General features: G+C 40.1%; 1 protein-coding gene across 1 annotated transcript; it reads left to right on the top strand.

The window, feature by feature from the left end:
* The first annotated feature begins 1,487 nt into the window (after positions 1 to 1,487).
* On the top strand, positions 1,488 to 19,877 carry LOC136767325 (zinc finger protein 665). The gene is made up of 4 exons (XM_066721094.1): positions 1,488 to 2,049; positions 5,111 to 6,381; positions 14,808 to 15,096; positions 18,146 to 19,877. The coding sequence occupies exons 1-4, from the start codon at positions 1,764 to 1,766 to the stop codon at positions 19,075 to 19,077; spliced, it is 2,778 nt and encodes a 925-aa protein (XP_066577191.1). The 5' UTR covers positions 1,488 to 1,763; the 3' UTR covers positions 19,078 to 19,877.
* The last annotated feature ends 423 nt before the right edge of the window (positions 19,878 to 20,300 follow it).

The following is a 20,300-nucleotide window of genomic DNA, read 5'->3' as shown; positions in this document are numbered from 1 at the left end:
GAGTGTTGATTTTACACTGTACTGGTGTAAATCCAAAGAATTTACCATATGCATTGTGGTAGTTTCCTGAATAATTGTTGTTTTTATGATTTTATTTTTTTCTTAATAATTGTATAAATGTTAATTATTGTACATTAATTATTGTTTGGTGGGTAAAGATACATTTTACCCTCAATGTATTTATATTTGTGTTGTCAGATTTTTCTACCCTACCTCAGAACGCATGTCTTTGAGTCAACCCCAAACCAGAATGTACCTGCCTGAGTGAAGTTCTTACCACACTGGGCGCAGCAGTGCTTTTTCTCACTTGACCTAACGATGGCTATGGGAGCTTGATGGTCGGGGAAGCAGCACCTGTGAGGACCATATCTCAGCCCTCTCTGCATTGTCACTCCCTCCACTGAGCCCCTTCCTCAAGCTAATGGATTCTGTTTTACACAGTCCATCTATAGGGAGCTCAGGTTCCAGTTTAGTTCAGCCGCCATGTTTAAAATGCCAGCAGAGACACGAGCAGTGAGGAGAGTTTTGATTAGAAATGAGCGAAATCAGGAGAGAGACACTTCAGTAACAATATGGTCTCACCAGGTTAGGAGTTGGCAAATGGCAACAATGAGAGACGACTGAGCGCAGCTTCAGTGAAAGGAAAGGTGATGATGGAGAGTTAATGCGACGATATAGATTGGACAGAAATGTTGTTTGTTAATGAACTGGTCACTATCTGTTCCTTACGGGCAGTTTCTTCCGCCAATGGCAGAAATGCGGTGTGACTCCGAATCCAGCGCCTCTACGAGTCATGTGTCCCGGGTTGGTTTGCGCATGATTCATAATGTATGAATAAATTCATTTTCTTAGCACAGGGGGGCGAATTACACAAACCATACATATTGTACAGTAAGAGAACATCAAATACACACTAACTTATTTGCTGATGCGAGTGCAATTTTAACTACGTATGTATCTACAGATTGATAATCACATGTACATGGAATACTTACGTCTTAAGTGTAACTAATTTAAACACATGAAGAAACACAATTTACATTGTTGTTGCTGCTGTATTTTAACAATTGCACAAACAATCACTGCCATGCAGAAGCACTAAACTCACAGCGAGCGAGCGATCACACCAAGCAGAGTGTGACTATTATTATTTTTTCATAAACTGACTGACCTTTTAATTAAAGGCGATTTTAGATGGGTTTTATTGATTGTCATTTTGCACACTGTGTCTTATGATTGCACACTTCATGCCCTGCTTTTATTTCTGCTTGCTGTAATACATATAACTTAATTACCTGGGTAGGTATCGAAGGTGATGATGTCATTTACACCCCCAGACAAGGTGGCAGTAGCGCGTAGAATGAGGGTCGCAGCCGGTTGTCTGCACCCCTCTTTGTCAGCCAGCGCTCTTCCATTGTTGTGAAGATGCTCATTGGTGGCGTTCTTGTAGCGCAGATGTGCGCAGATGTGCGCTGCTGCACCAATGGGATATCGGTGGAATTCTAACCTGCTCTGCACGAACGCGCGCTTCGAATTTAGACACGTTTTCCGTAAAATGTAAATCGTCAAAGTGTGCGACTGCGCCGTGAGCAGCGCCTGTAGTTTTGAAGTGCCCGGTTGGGGGTTGAGGTTCAAAGTCGGCGAAACATAAACGCATGGTCAACGAGTAGTTTTGTTGTATCGGTCTTAGTTGGAGTGTATTTCTGATAAAAACAGAAACAGATCCGAAATTCTTATTAATTTATTGTCTGCATTGGACTAAGATGTCGGTGTCCGCGGCTCTGAGCGGCCGCCTGTCCTCGGCGCTGGCCGAGCTGATGAGAGCCGCCCTGTGTGAGATCTGGAAGGCGGTGGAAGAGACGGTGTCGGAGTCCCGGGTGGAAATAACCCGCAGACAGAGAGAAAACGAGGCGCTGAGGCGGAGGCTGCAGGAGCTCATGGTGGCGGGGGAGGCGGCTGTGTGTCACTGGAGCTCCGGAGCGGACGGGCCGCCTGTGCAGAGCCGAGGAGCCGGGAGGAGAGAGGGGGAGACCCGGGCAGCAGCGGACGGTAATGCTTTTATTTCACTGTTTTGCAATGAGAGGAGTCGGGACAATGATTTACTTGAGTACTGAGCAATTACAAGGTAGAAAACCAGTAACTGCTAAATACTATTATAATTAGTATTAATAATGAAAACCGCAGTACATTTATAAAAGATGCATTTACACTAATTTGCTTGAAAAGTTGTTGTATGGATACGTCGGCTGGATGGGTGGTGCAGACCTGGCGTGGACAGCTTTGGTAGAGGACTGTAGCAGATTAATGAAATATAGAGCACATTCTAATGGCTCGTCTCAAATGCACTTAAAATAAGTTATATTCGTAGTTTTATTAATATGAAGTCCTCCCTTTAACAAAATCAAATAAAATATAGGGGAAATTGCCTGTATACTTATGAATTGTTTGCACTTCGTCGCTCATTGAACTAGAATATATGCTTATTTGTTGTACTTTAAAATGTTTGTGTAATCTCTAAATTGTATGGGCTGAAATTAGGGCCATAAGTAACGAATTCAAAATAAAAATATTGTAAACAAAAAAAAGTTGAGAAAAAAATTGTTGAGAATAAAAAAAAAACAAAATAATTGAAAGTAAAATGTATAGAACTGTAAACAAAACAAAATTACATCGAAAGAAAAAAAAACTTGAAAGCAAATAATGTTAAATCGAGAGTAAAACTCGCCTGCAGCCCCTGTCTTTGCTTTCGAATTATTTTTTTCGTTTACGGGTTTTGGCTGTTTTGTCGTGAGGGCGGGATTTACAGGGAGGCGTGGATCCTGAGTCTCCATTGGTCCAGCAGGTTTGAGTGACTGTTCTTACTAACCCAGTCAGTGATCAGGGTGGGCTCAAAGTGGTTGTGTTAGAAGCAGGAAAAATGGGAAGCGTAAGGATCTGAGCGACTTTGACAAGGGCCAAATTGTGATGGCTAGACGACTGGGTCAGAGCATCTCCAAAACTGCAGCTCTTGTGGGGTGTTCCCTGTCTGCAGTGGTCAGTAACTATCAAAAGTGTCCAAGGAAGGAAAAGCGGTGAACCGGCGACAGGGTCATGGGCGGCCAAGGCTCATTGATGCACGTGGGGAGCGAAGGCTGGCCCGTGTGGTACGAACAGACAAGCTGTTGTTGCTCAAATTGCTGAAAAAGTTCATGCCGGTTCTGATAGAAAGGTGTCAGAACACACAGTGCATCGCAGTTTGTTGCGTATGGGGCTGCGTAGCCGCAGACCAGTCAGGGTGCCCATGCTGACCCCTGTCCACTGCCGAAAGTGCCTACAATGCGCACGTGAGCATCAGAACTGGACCACGGAGCAATGGAAGAAGGTGGCCTGGTCTGATGAATCACGAGCTCAAGGTGTTGACTTGGCCTCCAAATTCCCCAGATCTCAATCCAATCGATCATCTGTGGGATGTGCTGGACAAACAAGTCCGATCCATGGAGGCCCCAACTCGCAACTTACAGGACTTAAAGGATCTGCTGCTAACGTCTTGGTGCCAGATACCACAGCACACCTTCAGAGGTCTAGTGGAGTCCATGCCTCGACGGGTCAGGGCTGTTTTGGCGGCAAAAGGGGGACCTACACAATATTAGGCAGGTGGTCATAATGTTATGGCTGATCGGTGTATATGTGTGTGTGTATGTGTGCGTTTCTTACCTAAACATAAGCTGGGACATCACATGCTCTTAATGAATACGATGCACCTCCATTTGCCTCTTGCTAAATGCTGTGAGCTCTGATTTGTTGTCATTTTCAGTTAGGTCACATTTTATTGTTCTTATGTAACTAAATGGCATTTGAACGTGCACAACAGCTAAAAACAAATAAAACAAACATCTAAACAGAAATAAATGTATAAACATGCATTTACTATACAACTGAAGCACTATAAATAAGTAACATGAAACTGAAAATAGTGATTTTATATAGCAACAGACCTAATAACGCCATAGGCTACATGCTGTCAAGAGCATAATACAAAATTAAAATTAATAATGCAGAAATCTATTCATCCTGGTATATATAGATGTAGACCAGGTGTAGACGTAGGCCATTTCAATTTAGTATCATTATGTAATTGTGGTTGGAGGGAAAACTACCTGAAGAAGCTGGTTTGGGTTGGGTTTTTTTTGTTCTTTTTAAAAATAAGTTAAAAACACCTTGTTTTTGATTGATCTGTGGACTCAATTTCTGTTTTAAAATATAATGTTTTCATGTTTAATCCAAAAGTGAGGTAAGAGCGTTGCACTCGTTTGATAGGTGGTTATCTACATGGTGTCAAATATGTCCACATCTTGTTAAAATAAAGATTTTATTGAGGAAAAAACACATTGCAAAAACCCCCACTTTTTAATATGATTAATCGATTGATCTTTAATTATGTCGCGGGTTGATTTAAATTTGCAACCCTAAAATAGACCATTGAAAATAAATATTTTAAATAAATGTTTTTGTTTGAGATCTAAATATATAGACATAAAGTACCTTTGCAAAAGTGTTCATACACTTCCTATGGTGTGCCATTTCTTAAAGTTAGTTACGAGAAAAAAGTATTCAGACCCTGCAACTCAATATTTGGTGGAATCACCACTGGCAGCAATTACAGCAGCTAGTGTTTTGGTTATAAGTCTATACTAATTGTGCACACCAGGTTGGTGCTTTTTTTTTTTCATTGCTTTTAGACAGCAGTTTTCATGTCTGCACAGTTTTTCAGTAGGATTCTGGGCCACTCAAGGACATTAATATTCTTATTCTTAAGCCACTCCAGTGTAGCTCTGTTCATTGTCCTGCTGAAAGGTGAATTATATATTTTCTGTAGCCAGAAGTCCTTGATGTGTGAAAGTTATGAGGTACCTTTGCATTATAGCCCTGTTCGTGCTGCACATCTGCACTGAAATGCTTGCATGGCTATTTTTGTTGTAATTGTTTGCGTAATGCTAAGATATATTTCATGTTGACAATGTTTTTTGGTATAGGCCTACATACATTAATGATGCTATTCTAACCTGCACTACTGACCTGTCCTCAGAGTTGCTGTTCTCAATGCTGTTCTCCTGTCTTGTCTCTCCTCCAGGAGCTGTAGAGGCCAGCGCTCTCCCTGACTCTGGGGAAAGGGCTCCCATTGAGCAGCAGCACTGTGAGCAGGAGTGGAGCTCCAGTCTGAGGCAGGACACAGAGCCCACAGATACTGAAGACAACCAGGGCCTGACTGAGCAGCACAGGAGCAGACAGAGTGAGGAGGAGCTCAGGGGACTGGAGTCTGGACACAGGGCAGAGCCACAGACTGAGGATTTAACACAGGGACTCGGGGCACTGGGATCTGAGTGTGGACCCAGTGCAGCTGGTGTTGAGTTTCACTCTACCAGTACACAGTGTAATCCCAGTGTGGCATCTGATCACGTTAAAACAGAAGTCAATGAACTGGAGTTAGAAATGTATACTATTTTGAATGATGGACTCTTTGTTAGACTAGAAAATGTGACAGAAGGCCTCTGTAAACTAGAACCTGAACTCCCTGTAGATGGACTGTGTGGAACACAATCCATTGCTTTGAAAAAAGAGCTCAGTGGAGGGAGTGACAGTGCAGTGAAGGTTGAGAGCACATCATCACAGTGCAGACAGCTGTGTCCTGTACCCTCCAGCTCCCACACTCCACCCCCTCAACAAACTGGGAAAAATCAGAGCTGCCATAACTGCCCTCAGTGTGGGAAGACTTTCAGTAACTTTGAAAGTTTTAAAGGACACCAATGCATCAACACAGCAGAAAAACCGTACCGCTGCACCCAATGTGGGAAGGGCTTCCTTAAAGTAATAAATCTTAAAATCCACCAGCGAATTCACACAGGAGAGAAACCATACTGCTGCTCCCAGTGTGGTAGAAGCTTCAGCCAAGCAGGAAACCTCCTATCTCACCAGCGCATTCACACAGGAGAGAAACCGTACTGCTGCTCCCAGTGTGGGAAGAGCTTCAGTCAGGCTGCAACCCTTGATACTCACTACCGCATTCACACTGGAGAGAAACCATACTGCTGCACCCAGTGTGGAAAGAGTTTCAGTCAGGCAACACACCTTAAATCTCACTACCGCATTCACACAGGAGAGAAACCGTTCTATTGCTCCCAGTGTGGGAAGAGCTTCAGTCGTGCGGCAAGACTGAAATCTCACCAGGCCATTCACACAGGAGAGAAGCCGTACTCCTGCTCCCAGTGTCAGAAGAGCTTCAGTCATTCAGGAAACCTTAAAACTCACCAGCGTATTCACACAGCAGAGAAATCATATCATAAAAGTAAAGCATGCAGGAGGCGAGACCAGAAATGTAAACCAATTCAACAGGGTCCTTTTCAGTAGGGAACAGTTTCATTGTCACAGACTGATAAGTTTAATATAAGGTTTCTGATTTTGGGATGTAAGCCAACTTCCCCTGATCTCTGTTTTCTAGATATTTGAAAGCTGTCATTGAATAAACACATTTGCACTTGTCTTTACTTCAAATACAGAGAGGTGACAGCCTTAAATACAATATTTCTAGATGAGCTAATAACAAGCCCGCTGTTGTTAGGGGTATCTTAACATAACCGCAAAACAAACTGTGTGCTTATCAGTAGCCTAATATTGAGGAGTCTGTTTATTTTTGAAGCATTGTTTTCTTCATGGGTGGCACGGTGCTTAGCGCTGCTGCTTCACAGCTCTGGATTCAATTCCCAGCTCATGGGGGCCTGTCTGTGTGGAGTTTGCATGTTCTCCCTGTATCCGTGTGGGTTTTTTCCGGGCACTCCGGTTTCCTCCTACTGTCTAAAGACATGCGAGTTAGGTTGATTGGTCTCTAAATTGCTGCTGGAATCGGCTCCGGCTTCCCTGTGACCCTCGCCAGAATAAGCAGTTTTGAAAATGGATGAGTGGATGTTTTCTTCATCTCTTTACTTGTAGAATATCAATGTCAAGAAAACCTTTTAAAATACAAAATTGTGACCTGAGAAGTATTCTGTTAAAACTTCATTTGTAAGATCTCTACCGAAATATATACTCATACATACAAAACAGATTATTATAATAATAATATTAAAAGGAAGAAATAAGTGGTGTAGGATAGCAAGCTGAATTGCATTGTGAGGAGCATCACACTCCTGCCAGGTGTGACACTTGGAGGAGTTGAGAGCATGCTGTATCTAACCTCTGACCTCTAGATGTACACTACTGGTCAAAAGTTTAAGAACACCCCCATTTTTCCTATTTTGTATTGAAATTTAAGCAGTTCAGGTATAGTGAATAACCTGAAATTGTGCAACGGTAAGCGGTACACTGCCAGAGGTAAAAAAAAAAAAGTGTAGGTTACCAAAAATTGAATGATAATGTACATTTCAGAGTTGAATATACTGTGTTACTACACTCTCTTAAGCATTATTTGGCAGTGTTACGCGCAGCTCCTGTACATAGAAGTTACACTGTATTCCTACAATGCACACATCGTTTGAAAGCTTATTCTCTTGGCTACCAGCGCATTTCATTCTCAAATGCATCCGATTTACAGTTTCTGTGTTGCCCCCCGTCATTCAGAGCCCGGGGGGTAAACGTGCAGATCACTCAGTTTCGATCAGATTTCTTTGCAAATAGGCTTGTTTTGTTCAGAACTATCAAACGCAGAGAAGTTCAGATCCAATTATGTAAAATTGTTTACAGTGTACTAATACACAACGAGTTTTCTATCTTGACATTTTGAGCTCTCCACAGGTATGTGTTGCTTCTACCAAAATGTGGATGGTCTTGTTTTGATCAGTAGACTGGCTGGTTCCAGAATATCTCATAATTGTCTATTTTCTGAGATTTTGTATTCCTCCTCAGACCAAGTATCCCCCCACCCCTCCATTTAAGAATGCAGATGGGGGTGTAAATGCAGGGGGGCTATAAAAAACTAAATTTTCACAGCTGAGAATGCTTCTCATAGTTAGAAACCTGAGAGTCTCAGCTTTCATGGGATACTAAACACTTGGCAAACAAGATGAAGATGGAATTAAAGAGAGTAACAGATTTGATAACAGAAGGGTTTGTCAGCTTAAGGAGTTACATTTTGTTAAATAAAAATGATTTCCATGATTTCTTCTTTTTGATCTCCAATTGTTTATTTGTTCTATGCTTTAATTTCAGAGTACATTGAGACATTAAACTGCGTAAATTTAGAGGAACTAGGTTATGAGCAGTCACAGATATGTACGGTTTGTTGAATGCAGAATTGGATACGTTAGTAGTATCGCGTATTTGCAGTTTTTTTTTTTTTTATGTAAGATGTCAATATATCACATATAATTCCTACAGGGTATAAAAAATGTACAGTATATGCTGATGAGCACTAGTATTTGTAAAGAATAAACCCAGATTAACCAATTCTAAAACTCGCTAGCTTGCTATGGTTCTGCTGTACTTCCATCGGACCCTGCTTGAGCTCATCCACAGTATAAACACTGCGTCAGGGGCAGTCGGCAGTCGGGGCGATACCGCTTTAATATGTTCAAGCCAGATTTGATTAGTGCCATTAACCTTGCATCATGCATTTAAACATAAAAAGAGACACCTTCATGAATTGCTTGAGTTGACCAAAGACATGATCTTAACTAGTGCCCAACAAATTTAAATCCATCAGTGCATTCACAGGGGAGAGACCATAGTGCTTTCTCCAACTTGCTTCCTTTGGCTGCACTTCATATAAATAGTTGTATGTAAAAAAAATATTTATATAATGTAAATCACACTGGATAAGGGCATCTGCTAATAAATAAAATGCATCACTATTATTCTTATTAATTTTTAGAATGTGTAAATACAGTAGAGTCCAGATTATCCGACCTTTGATTATCCGACAACATGCTATTTACAGTGCTATGCTGCACGTGCATGCATACTCATGCATCCCACTTCCACTGCTGCTTTGTCTGTCAGTGCATCACACACTGCCATGGACGTAGCTTTGTTTGTTCATCTGCTCTAGTGATTTATGTTTGTACTGTACATACAGTACTGTAGTGGTTATTTCCTGGTTTTCCTATCTCCAATATAAACCACTGTGGTGACCAAGAAATGGGAACGGTTGTTAATGCACTCCAAATCCCACAAAAAAGGAATGTCCAGAGTTTGATTTTGAATACATTATCAAGGATTTATTACAAGAAATTCAATTGAAGGAAATTTCAGATTATATAAACTGAAGATGACTAAAATAAACAAAATATTGTGGAAACCGGTCTAGACTACTTCAGGTAAGCATGTGGTCAAAAGACTGTCTGCCACCATTTTCACCCACGCCTCCCCAGGCCACTTCACCTGGTTTAAGTTTATTCTCTGACCTCTAGAGGAAGCAAATTAACAAGATAATTTATCCACACACAAACAATGAGAACAATGTAAATTCATTATTTTGGCTCCTACAAGTACTGTGATTGTTTCAGTTTTCCAATTGCATTTTCCCCTTTAATATAATTAGATTTTTTGAGGAACATGGAAAGTCAAAAGAGAAAGAAAGTGGTTCTTAAATTGAACAGAAACTTGAAGCCTTAAAGAGATTAGACAAAAGTGAGTCCATGCAATTGCATCCAAATTCAAGTTACAAAAGGAAAAGAAGTGATGAGTTTTGTCATCCTGTATCCTAAATGTTACATTTAATCAATTTAAAATCCATTGTTCAGTTTACTTGACTGAAATGTATTTCTTCAATTTATAGTTTGGTACTCTATTATGTCTGTTGTACTGTAGAATAATTATTAATAAACTTGATTTCAAACATATACTGCACTTCCATTTAATTAGTGATTTGTTTCAACAACCCCCCGCCTTCATTTCTGCATTATCCACTATTTTCGGTCATCCAACCACTTTTAGGTCAGATAATCATGACTCTACTGTAATCTAAATGTTTCAGTTTACTAGTAGAAACACTTAATTTGTCAACAGCAGAAACAAAAAAACGATTCTCTGAACAATTTATATGTACTATACAGCATTTGTTTTTCTCTGGGTTCAGATCCTTCGCTGTCTGAGGCTCCTGCCTCTGTTGTCTGTCTCAGTCATTTTACTACCTCATAAATGTCTTATTGATTCATCTTCGTCCTGCTGTTTCCTTGCAGTGCCTTATGTGGTTTAGCAATCGCTAATGAACTATTATGTAGGAATCAACAGAAGTCCATGTACACAGTATGTATTATTGAGCAGGAGGATGCCAGCTAATGGCTGACACTTGTATTCGGTGGGAAACAACACAAATATATTTATTATAGTAACTGGAGGTTGACCCTTGTGACCTGGGCCAGGACAATAATATATTTTGAAACAAGTTTGTTTTAACTTTGTTTGTTACTTCCTTATAAAACAGAGGTTCCATTCTGGAGTTTGCTGGGTCAGGGGTACCCACTGCATATATACTGTGTGTGTCAATGTAAACCTCAGAGAAGGTATTGGTGTTGAGAACTGCTTTCAAAATGTTTCTTCTCTCCCGGGGCCTTGGTAATAAAAACCTTTCTTTTGCTGAAATCCGTTTGTGGCTTTTGTAATGTTCCCTACATAGAAGCAGTGTTACAAGGGTGAATTATACCTAATTATACAAATTCATCCACACATGACTGTGACTACAATTGAGCTATAAGGCTTTAATCTAAAAAGGTTTATCTTAGGAGGCACTGGAAGGTGGTCTGACACTGTAGTCATGATGCTCATGGAAAGTTAGTTAAAGTATTACTTAATTTTACAATTATTTAATTTGTAAAGCACAAATACTGAATATTTTGGGAGACATAAAAAAATGAATAGGTGCATTCATGATAAATACAAGCCTTCTTTTGGAAGGAATTGACAAACTTTTCTGCACAATGGATTAAAAAGTATTACTGAGCAGGGAATTAGGTTATATTTGGAACAATATGTTACTGATGCAGTTGTCAACAGATATTATACTGAGAGTGAGTGAAAAATAAATGCACTGAGACCATGACAGCAGCTACAGCATATGGAAAGCCTCCCTCCACAATAATAAGGAAATTCAGAACAAGACAGGATTTCACAAAGATCCATTGAAAGCAGAGCAATTTCCTTCAACCATGCAATGTTGGATTCTGACCAATATGAAAAATGTTGTTGTTGTTGAACATTTTCAGCTGTAAATATGATGCATCATGAAGTAGCCTAATTCTTATAATAATAATAATAATAATAATAATAATAATAATAATAATACTTACAATCAGTTGTACCCAAATATATATTTTTTGAATATGGGTGAAATTTTACTTTTTATGCTTACTCTGAGTGATCCATTTATTATTGCTTAGTGTATTTTAGTATACTGATCTGGTTGTACAAAAGACACACATCATTCTGATCTGGAGTCAGATGTGCTACTGTTGCACCATGACACCAAAAACTTGCTTATGAAACACTGATATTAGTGTGATTGTCCTTTTGTTAGTCACCTATCATAGATACATAGGACCTATAAAATCTCTGTAGAAAATGTAACCAAATTTTCCTCACATCTCTGTGACACTCTGAAAATGTAAGAGTGCTGTGAATAAACTAATGGAGTTTGTGCTATACAATATTTGAAAACAAGTAAATGCATATTATACATAAGTATTTGAATAAATGTAAAATAAAACTATAATCTTGTTATATATATATATACTCCACTAGACCTCTGAAGGTGTGCTGTGGTATCTGGCACCAAGACGTTAGCAGCAGATCCTATAAGTCCTGTAAGTTGCGAGGTGGGGCCTCCATGGATGGGACTTGTTTATCCAGCACATCCCACAGATGCTCGATTGGATTGAGATCTGGGGAATTTGGAAGCCAAGTCAACACCTTGAACTCGTGATTCATCAGACCAGGCCACCTTCTTCCATTGCTCCGTGGTCCAGTTCTGATGCTCACGTGCCCATCGTATGCGCTTTCGGCAGTGGACAGGGGTCAGCATGGGCACCCTGACTGGTCTGCGGCTACGCAGCCCCATACGCAGCAAACTGCGATGCACTGTGTGTTCTGACACCTTTCTATCAGAACCGGCATGAACTTTTTCAGCAATTTGAGCTACAGTAGCTCGTCTGTTGGATCGGACCACACGGGCCAGCCTTCGCTCCCCACGTGCATCAGTGAGCCTTGGCCGCCCATGACCCTGTCGCCGGTTCACCGCTTTTCCTTCCTTGGACCACTTTTGATAGGTACTGACCACTGCAGACCGGGAACACCCCACAAGAGCTGCAGTTTTGGAGATGCTCTGACCCAGTCGTCTAGCCATCACAATTTGGCCCTTGTCAAAGTCGCACAGATCCTTACGCTTGCCCATTTTTCCTGCTTCTAACACATCAACTTTAAGGACAAAATGTTCACTTGCTGCCTAATATATCCCACCCACTGACAGGTGCCATGATAACAAGATTATCAGTGTTATTCACTTCACCTGTCAGTGGTCATAATGTTATGGCTGATCTGTGTATATATATATATATATATATATATATAAATAAGAGACCACTGCAAAATATTCAGTTTCTCTGGTTTTACTATTTATCGGTATGTGTTTGGGTAAAATGAACAATTTAGTTTTATTCTATAAACTAATGACAACATTTCTCCCAAATTCCAAATAAAAATATGAATGGAATGGAATGGCTGCCATACATGTAGAGATGCTGATTTAAGAAACATTTGCAGTGGTATCTTATTTTTTCCACAGCTGTATATATAAATTACAACTTAGCTTTACATCACAGGAATGGCTTTCAAACAAATAAATTGCCCTCAGAATACATATTTAAATTCCATTGGTATACCAGGGATAATCCTTTCCTGCAATTCATCCATTTGTCGTGAATGCAATAACAAATCTGTACACCACGTATGCCATCTGAGACACGGTGTTAAGAAAAAATGGCGCTGTGGTGTACGAATGTGTTATTGCATATACGTACTTAACTATATATACTAATAGTCATAGTAAAGCCTACTGTTTAGTACAGACTATGTCATAAAACATCATGAAATGCACATACTTAACAATTGTGCACTTACAGTAACATAATGTTTATTTTTCATCTTTATGTACTGGTAAATTAGCATTTTCTATTTTTTGTATTTCCCGCCATGTTAGAAAAACATTTTAAGCCCCGATAGCTCTTCCTCTCCCTCTACCGAGTGCATGGCAGGACATATTGAATTATTCCACTCTTACATTTTTTACCGAATTTAGGATATCATCTGAGCATCGTTATTGTACTTAATTTGGTCATTTTAGTCAGAATGAACACATTACTCTCTCTGGTACATTCAAAAACCATGAGTATACAATATGTATATGCAATATGCGATTGGAGACACGACATTATAACACTACATTTTAAATCTTGTCTCTGAAACAGTTCCCCGACATTTTCAAGGCACCAGCCCCTGCTACCCCCCGCCTACACCCTTTTATAAACATTTATGCAGTTGAAAATCAATAAGCCTGAATAAGAGGCAAGACAGAGTTTTGTCTTCATATAGTTTAACATATATTTTTCTTGTGTGATTTTGAGGAAAAAATCCGGTTCACACTAATGTGTCACGGCACACTTGCTGGAAAAATCTGCTATGGAATATTTATATAATCACTTCAGTGCTAACACACAAAGTAATTTGCGTTGTAGCAACTAAGTTGTGGCAACAATATGTGTTAGCTGGGTTCATTTCATTTCAACTCAGCACCATGACTCTCTTACCTCACCAATATGACGTTTCTCTTAGACGACCACAATGACGTCATAAGTCACGACACAACATTTTCCGTTTCTGTGTTGAGCACTTCCTGATAGCAGGATTTCAGTAAAGAGAGCATTTAATCCAAGTGTTAGGAGTGAAGCCAGCAACATTAAGGAACAATAGTGTCTTCCGGTGGAAAAACTAAGTCCCGGAAGTGTCGATATTTGTTTTAAATAAAAGTTAAATTAGTTTTCCCCGAGTTCCTAAAGTGATGCATCATAATATATCATAATATAATAATATATATAATCTATTTATACACATCTTGAAAACTGGTCAGTTGTGTAGAGACTCACCTTGGGTACAACTATAACAAATTTGAAGAAAAATGACTGTAGGCTGCTTTATATATGATCTATCAAAGTGGGCAAATTATATGTGAAATTATCAACACATTAATGTTTGATCATTAATTTATCCAAGTTATCAACAATGTATTTGAAAACTGGTCAGTTTTTAAGAGCTTCTCCTCAAAAACAGTCACATTGTATCACATCTGAAGAATATCTATGTAGGATGTTTTAAATATGAGTGTGCATAACAAGTGGACAAATTGTATAAGAGAAATCAATGCAGCAAGAAGACAATCTCCTCAGGGACTACTGTAAAAAAACACGCATCCAGGATACAGATAAAATGCATCAGCTCTTTGCATGGTGATGCATCATATTATTATTATTATTATTATTATTATTATTATTATTATTATTTGCGACAATAACAAAACTTTTATTTTGAAATGACCAGAGCCGCGTAGCTGTTTTGCATACCGGAAGTAGCGCTCATTGTTGTGTCACGTTCGGAGCTCCGAGCGCTGAGAGCGAACACTGTGCTACGAGTTGAGGCAGATACACGTGCTTTTATTTACTTGGGTAACACATTCAGTTTTGTTTTAAAAACAAAATACAGCTCTTTAATTGGAGAATAAGACACAAACCCTACCGAAGTCATATTTTACTACTATAATTTTTATTATAATATAATTCTGTCTTTACTAAACGGCAATGTCGGTGTCCGCGGCTCTGAGCGGCCGCCTGTCCTCGGCGCTGGCCGAGCTGATGAGAGCCGCCCTGTGTGAGATCTGGAAGGCGGTGGAAGAGACGGTGTCGGAGTCCCGGGTGGAAATAACCCGCAGACAGAGAGAAAACGAGGCGCTGAGGCGGAGGCTGCAGGAGCTCATGGTGGCGGGGGAGGCGGCTGTGTGTCACTGGAGCTCCGGAGCGGACGGGCCGCCTGTGCAGAGCCGAGGAGCCGGGAGGAGAGAGGGGGAGACCGGCGAGCGACCCGCCGGTAAGTTACTGTGTAACTTAATATCATGATGTAGTTATAGAGCACAGAAATTGTGTGTGTTTGGTCAGCATTATGGAAACAACTAAATAAATATGATGTTATTAATATGAGCAAATTTTACTAACCATAAAGTCTGGAGAAATTATGCCATGGCTGACCAATAATATCTCCGTATATTCCATGTATGTGTATGGACAACTGTCAGCTTGGAAAGGTTTGATGGAAAGTGATGAGCATAATTACAGTAGAATTCGTAAAATATAAGACTTTATAGTCAGCACATAGATGAAACGATCAATTCAGCAATGTTGGACGAATATTTCTCAAAGTATTCAAAACATGTTTTTGGCAACTGGTTAGTATTGAAGAGATCTTCCTCAGGTACTAATGTAATACATTTTAACAATATCCTATAAGATGCTTTTAGTGTTATCTCTCAAAGTGGGCACATTAAATAAGTAAGTAAATAAATAAATAAATAAGTCTTGAAAACTGGTCAGTTATAAATTGATTTGCATGTTAATGAGGGAAATAAGTATTTGATCCCCTATCAATCAGCAAGATTTCTGGCTCCCAGGTGTCTTTTATACAGGTAACGAGCTGAGATTAGGAGCACTCTCTTAAAGGGAGCTCGTTACCTGTATAAAAGACACCTGTCCACAGAAGCAATCAATCAATCAGATTCCAAACTCTCCACCATGGCCAAGACCAAAGAGCTGTCCAAGGATGTCAGGGACAAGATTGTAGACCTACACAAGGCTGGAATGGGCTACAAGACCATCGCCAAGCAGCTTGGTGAGAAGGTGACAACAGTTGGTTCAAGTCAAGCTCTTTGGCATCAATTCAACTCGCCGTGTTTGGAGGAGGAGGAATGACCCCAAGAACACCATCCCCACCGTCCAACATGGAGGTGGAAGCATTATGCTTTGGGGGTGTTTTTCTGCTAAGGGGACAGGACAACTGCACCGCATCAAAGGGACGATGGACGGGGCCATGTACCGTCAAATCTTGGGTGAGAACCTCCTTCCCTCAGCCAGGGCATTGAAAATGGGTCGTGGATGGGTATTCCAGCATGACAATGACCCAAAACACACAGCCAAGGCAACAAAGGAGTGGCTCAAGAAGAAGCACATTAAGGTCCTGGAGTGGCCTAGCCAGTCTCCAGACCTTAATCCCATAGAAAATCTGTGGAGGGAGCTGAAGGTTCGAGTTGCCAAACGTCAGCCTCGCAACCTTAATGACTTGGAGAGGATCTGCAAAGAGGAGTGGGACAAAATCCCTCCTGTGTGCAAACCTGGTGGCCAACTACAAGAAACGTCTGACCTCTGTGATTGCCAACAAGGGTTTTGCCACCAAGTACTAAGTCGAAGGGGTCAAATACTTATTTCCCTCATTAACGTGCAAATCAATTTATAACTTTTTTGAAATGCGTTTTTCTGGATTTGTTTGTTGTTATTCTGTCTCTCATTGTTAAAATACACCTACCATTAAAATTATAGACTGATCATTTCTTTGTCAGTGGGCAAACGTACAAAATCAGCAGGGGATCAAATACTTTTTTCCCCCACTGTATGTATCTATGTAGGATGTTTTAAATATGAGTGTGCATAACAAGTGGACAAATTGTATAAGAGAAATCAATGCAGCAAGAAGACAATCTCCTCAGGGACTACTGTAAAAAAACACGCATCCAGGATACAGATAAAATGCATCAGCTCTTTGCATGGTTAATATAACATGGGGATGAGGTGAAAAGTGAACTTTCTACAAGCATACAACGTGATCAGCCGCGGTGTGTAGAATTAACATGCCGTTCTGATGACATACTTCACTGACAGATTTGCTTGCTGCTTATTACTCACTGTCCAAAAGGCTATTACTATTTACTGCAGCCTATCAGAATAAATATGTATAAATAGCATTGCTCATGCGACGTGACCCAGCATCAGTGTGAGAGAATCAACTAAAATAGTCGATCAACCTCAAAACTTACCAGAAGGTGCACTTGTGTTTCTCTGCCAAATGAGCACCTTCTGACGGGCTTCCAGCCCAGCAGGAAACATGACATCTCCATAGCGTTGTCTTCGGAGAAAGTGGACATGACAAATATAAAAGTACAGACGTTTATAAGAGATTATTTATTTTGTAGTGTTTTAGCCAGTTCTCTATATATGTACATAGTACCATATTAAAATACATAAGAGATACTTATTTCCTGACCTACATACATTTTTTTTAATATGTTGAGAAATAGATAATCAAACATTGCATTTGTATTATAATTTCTCCTATGTAATTGTGCCCACTTGTGCTCATTTTAAGATATATTTCAAACATCCAACTGTAGATGTTCTTCATGATTGTGACAGTATTAACTGAGTACAGTCTCTTGAACACTGTCAGTTTTCAAATATGTATAGTCTATAAGCCTATATATTATTTAATTGAGAATGGCTCAACTATGTTGGTATTGATCAATTTATATGCTTATTTTGAGGCATTATATCTCAAAAATCCACAGATGTATGTAGCTGCAGCCTCTAGGCTCTCACAGCAACGCCAGTTTCTAATGCGGAGAGTCTAAAACAGTCCGAATTTTGTATTGACTGCTTTAGAACACATCACCAAAAGTTAGAAACTGGAGACACTCTGGGTACAACTAAATGGAATGCAAGCAACTGCAGTAAGTCTGAAATCCTGCAGTCCTCATACTGGTACCCACAGAGACTTCAAGTGGGAGACCTACACTCCGGAAGTAGTATTATGATAAAGTTGGAGGCTGAAAGATGTGGGACAGGGTTTCACCCACATTAGTAATTGATGTGTCTCTTCAAAACTTTTTTCAAATAATTGTTATTTGAATACTTCGAGAATTTGATGACCAATAAATGGTGCCTTGATTATTTCTCCTATATAATTTTTTTAAAATATATTTTGTAATACAGTTACATTATACCCTCTGATTGGATGATATTATCTACTAAACAGAATGTTCTTTGCTTTATTCTGGCCCGTACAGATGTGTTGTTCTGTCTGGTCTCTCCTCCAGGAGCTGTAGAGGCCAGCGCTCTCCCTGACTCTGGGGAAAGGGCTCCCATTGAGCAGCAGCACTGTGAGCAGGAGTGGAGCTCCAGTCTGAGGCAGGACACAGAGCCCATTGATACTGAAGACAACCACGTGCTGACTGAGCAGAACAGGAGTGAGGAGGAGCTCAAGGGACTGGAGTCTGACCACAGGGCAGAGCCACCGACTGGGGGGTCAACACAGGGACTCGGGGCACTGGGATCTGAGTGTGGACCCAGTGCAGCTGTTGCTGAACTGAGCTCTACCAGAACACAGTGTGAACCCAGTGTGGCATCTGATCCTATTAAAACAGAGGACAATGAACCGGAGTTAGACTGGACGCATACTGTTGTGAAAATTGAGAATATTACAGGAGGCCTCTGTAAACTGGAACCTAATCTCTCTGTAGATGCACTGAATGAAAATGAATCTGTTGCCTTGAAGAAGGGTCTCAGTGGAGGGAGTTACAGTGTAGTGATGGTTGAGAGCCCATCACAGTATAGACAGCTGTGTCCTAGACCCTCCATCTCCCCCACGCTCCCCTCACAACAAATTCTGAAACATCAGGGCTGCCATCGCTGCCCCCAGTGTGAGAAAACATATAGTAATGCTGCAAGCTTAAAAAAACACCAATGCATTTTTATAAGGAAAAGAGTGCACTGCTGCACCCTGTGTGGGAAGAGCTTCTATCATTCTACAAATCTGAAAATCCACAAGCGAATTCACACAGGAGAGAAACCGTATAGCTGCTCCCACTGTGGGAAGAGCTTCACTCAGGCAGCACACCTTAATTATCACCAGCTCACTCACACAGGTGAGAAACCATACAGCTGCTCCCAGTGTGGGATGAGATTCAGACACACAGGACAGCTTAAATCTCACCAGCGCAGCCACACAGGTGTAGCTTCAAGCCGGTAGTGTTCTATTATGAAATACCCAACATTTAAATTCTAGGAATGATATGGATATACATTTACCTTCTGCTGCAATTCTTCACTTGGACATAAAAAACTCTTGTATATGAAGGTCATTGCCTGTATGTCAGCATATCAAGCATCAAATACTTGAATATAAACTGCATGCTTCAGATGTAGTGAATGACAGCGTGCTGGGTTAAGTCTTGGGGAACGAGCAGGAGGCGAAGCAGGGAAAAATGTGCTTGTGTTTCAGATATGTTGGCTGCTGGAAACCCTGCTGTGGGAGGGGTGAAGGAGGGTTGATTTATTGTACTATTATTCATCTATCTTTGATACTACTTTTTTAATGGATGTTTGAGCATTACTGTGTATTCTTATAGATTTGATATAAGTACCAGGTGTGTTCACACATCTTTATTTTAGTATTGTGAGTCTGTCTTTTGTCCATTCTTCCTAACTTTCCCCTGAGAAATTACAGAAAGACCATGAACAACCAATTTGTCCAGTCTAGTCCAACTCTGAGCTGTAGTTGTGGGACAGAAAAAAGCAATGCATACAGATATGTGTAACCTTGAATCAACCTGCATCTCAGTATTGATCTGTACCCAGGTACAAATTCCAAACACCTTAATACTTAAAACACTATTCACCTGGATTCTCAATTCAAAACAAGGTTAGCAACCCCAATTAGCATATTTTGTATGCTGTGAATAAAACTGTCTGCTTTGCATGTCTCAGTCAATTCTGTTTGATTTGGCTCTGGTTCGTGCTTCAAACTATAATAAAACTGTTGTACCTGAACTGGGATTGCACCTGAATTAGTTTTGACCAGTGTAAAACATTGTATAATAACTATAAACAATATTCATTGCAATATCATTAACATCCAATTTAAAAGTCTTAAGCATGGATGAAAGTTTTCAAACTATTTGTTTTGCATTTTTGTATTGAATGGTTTCCGATAAATTTTGTCCTGAATTGTTTTGCTTTACTCATTCATTATTTAGGCTAATCCTTTAGTTATTCAGTCCAATGATGTTACATGCCACTTATTTGTAAACAAAATATGTATATAAAGTATGTAGAATAATCTGTGCAATACTGTATGCATACATTAAATAATACGTCCAAATGTAAATTCATTGCTCTTCAGATATGTTGGCTATAGGTGGACTTAAATTAGCTAAGCAAACATTTTTTTGGGAGATAAACCATGAATGTCCC

Source organism: Amia ocellicauda, chromosome 14 (assembly GCF_036373705.1).
Source record: "Amia ocellicauda isolate fAmiCal2 chromosome 14, fAmiCal2.hap1, whole genome shotgun sequence".
Lineage (NCBI taxonomy): Eukaryota > Metazoa > Chordata > Actinopteri > Amiiformes > Amiidae > Amia > Amia ocellicauda.
The sequence above is the reverse complement of the archived record's forward strand: the minus strand, read 5'-3'. Positions and strand labels throughout refer to the sequence as shown.

What these genes read in the sequence shown, in the direction of transcription:
- LOC136767325 (XM_066721094.1), top strand. Translation starts at nt 1,764, where the DNA reads ATGTCGGTGTCCGCGGCTCTGAGCGGCCGCCTGTCCTCGGCGCTGGCC. An exon ending in TTCAACAGGGTCCTTTTCAG is followed by an intron (nt 6,382 to 14,807) that starts TAGGGAACAGTT and finishes CTTTACTAAACG; the next exon opens with GCAATGTCGGTGTCCGCGGC. An exon ending in GACCGGCGAGCGACCCGCCG is followed by an intron (nt 15,097 to 18,145) that starts GTAAGTTACTGT and finishes TCTCTCCTCCAG; the next exon opens with GAGCTGTAGAGGCCAGCGCT.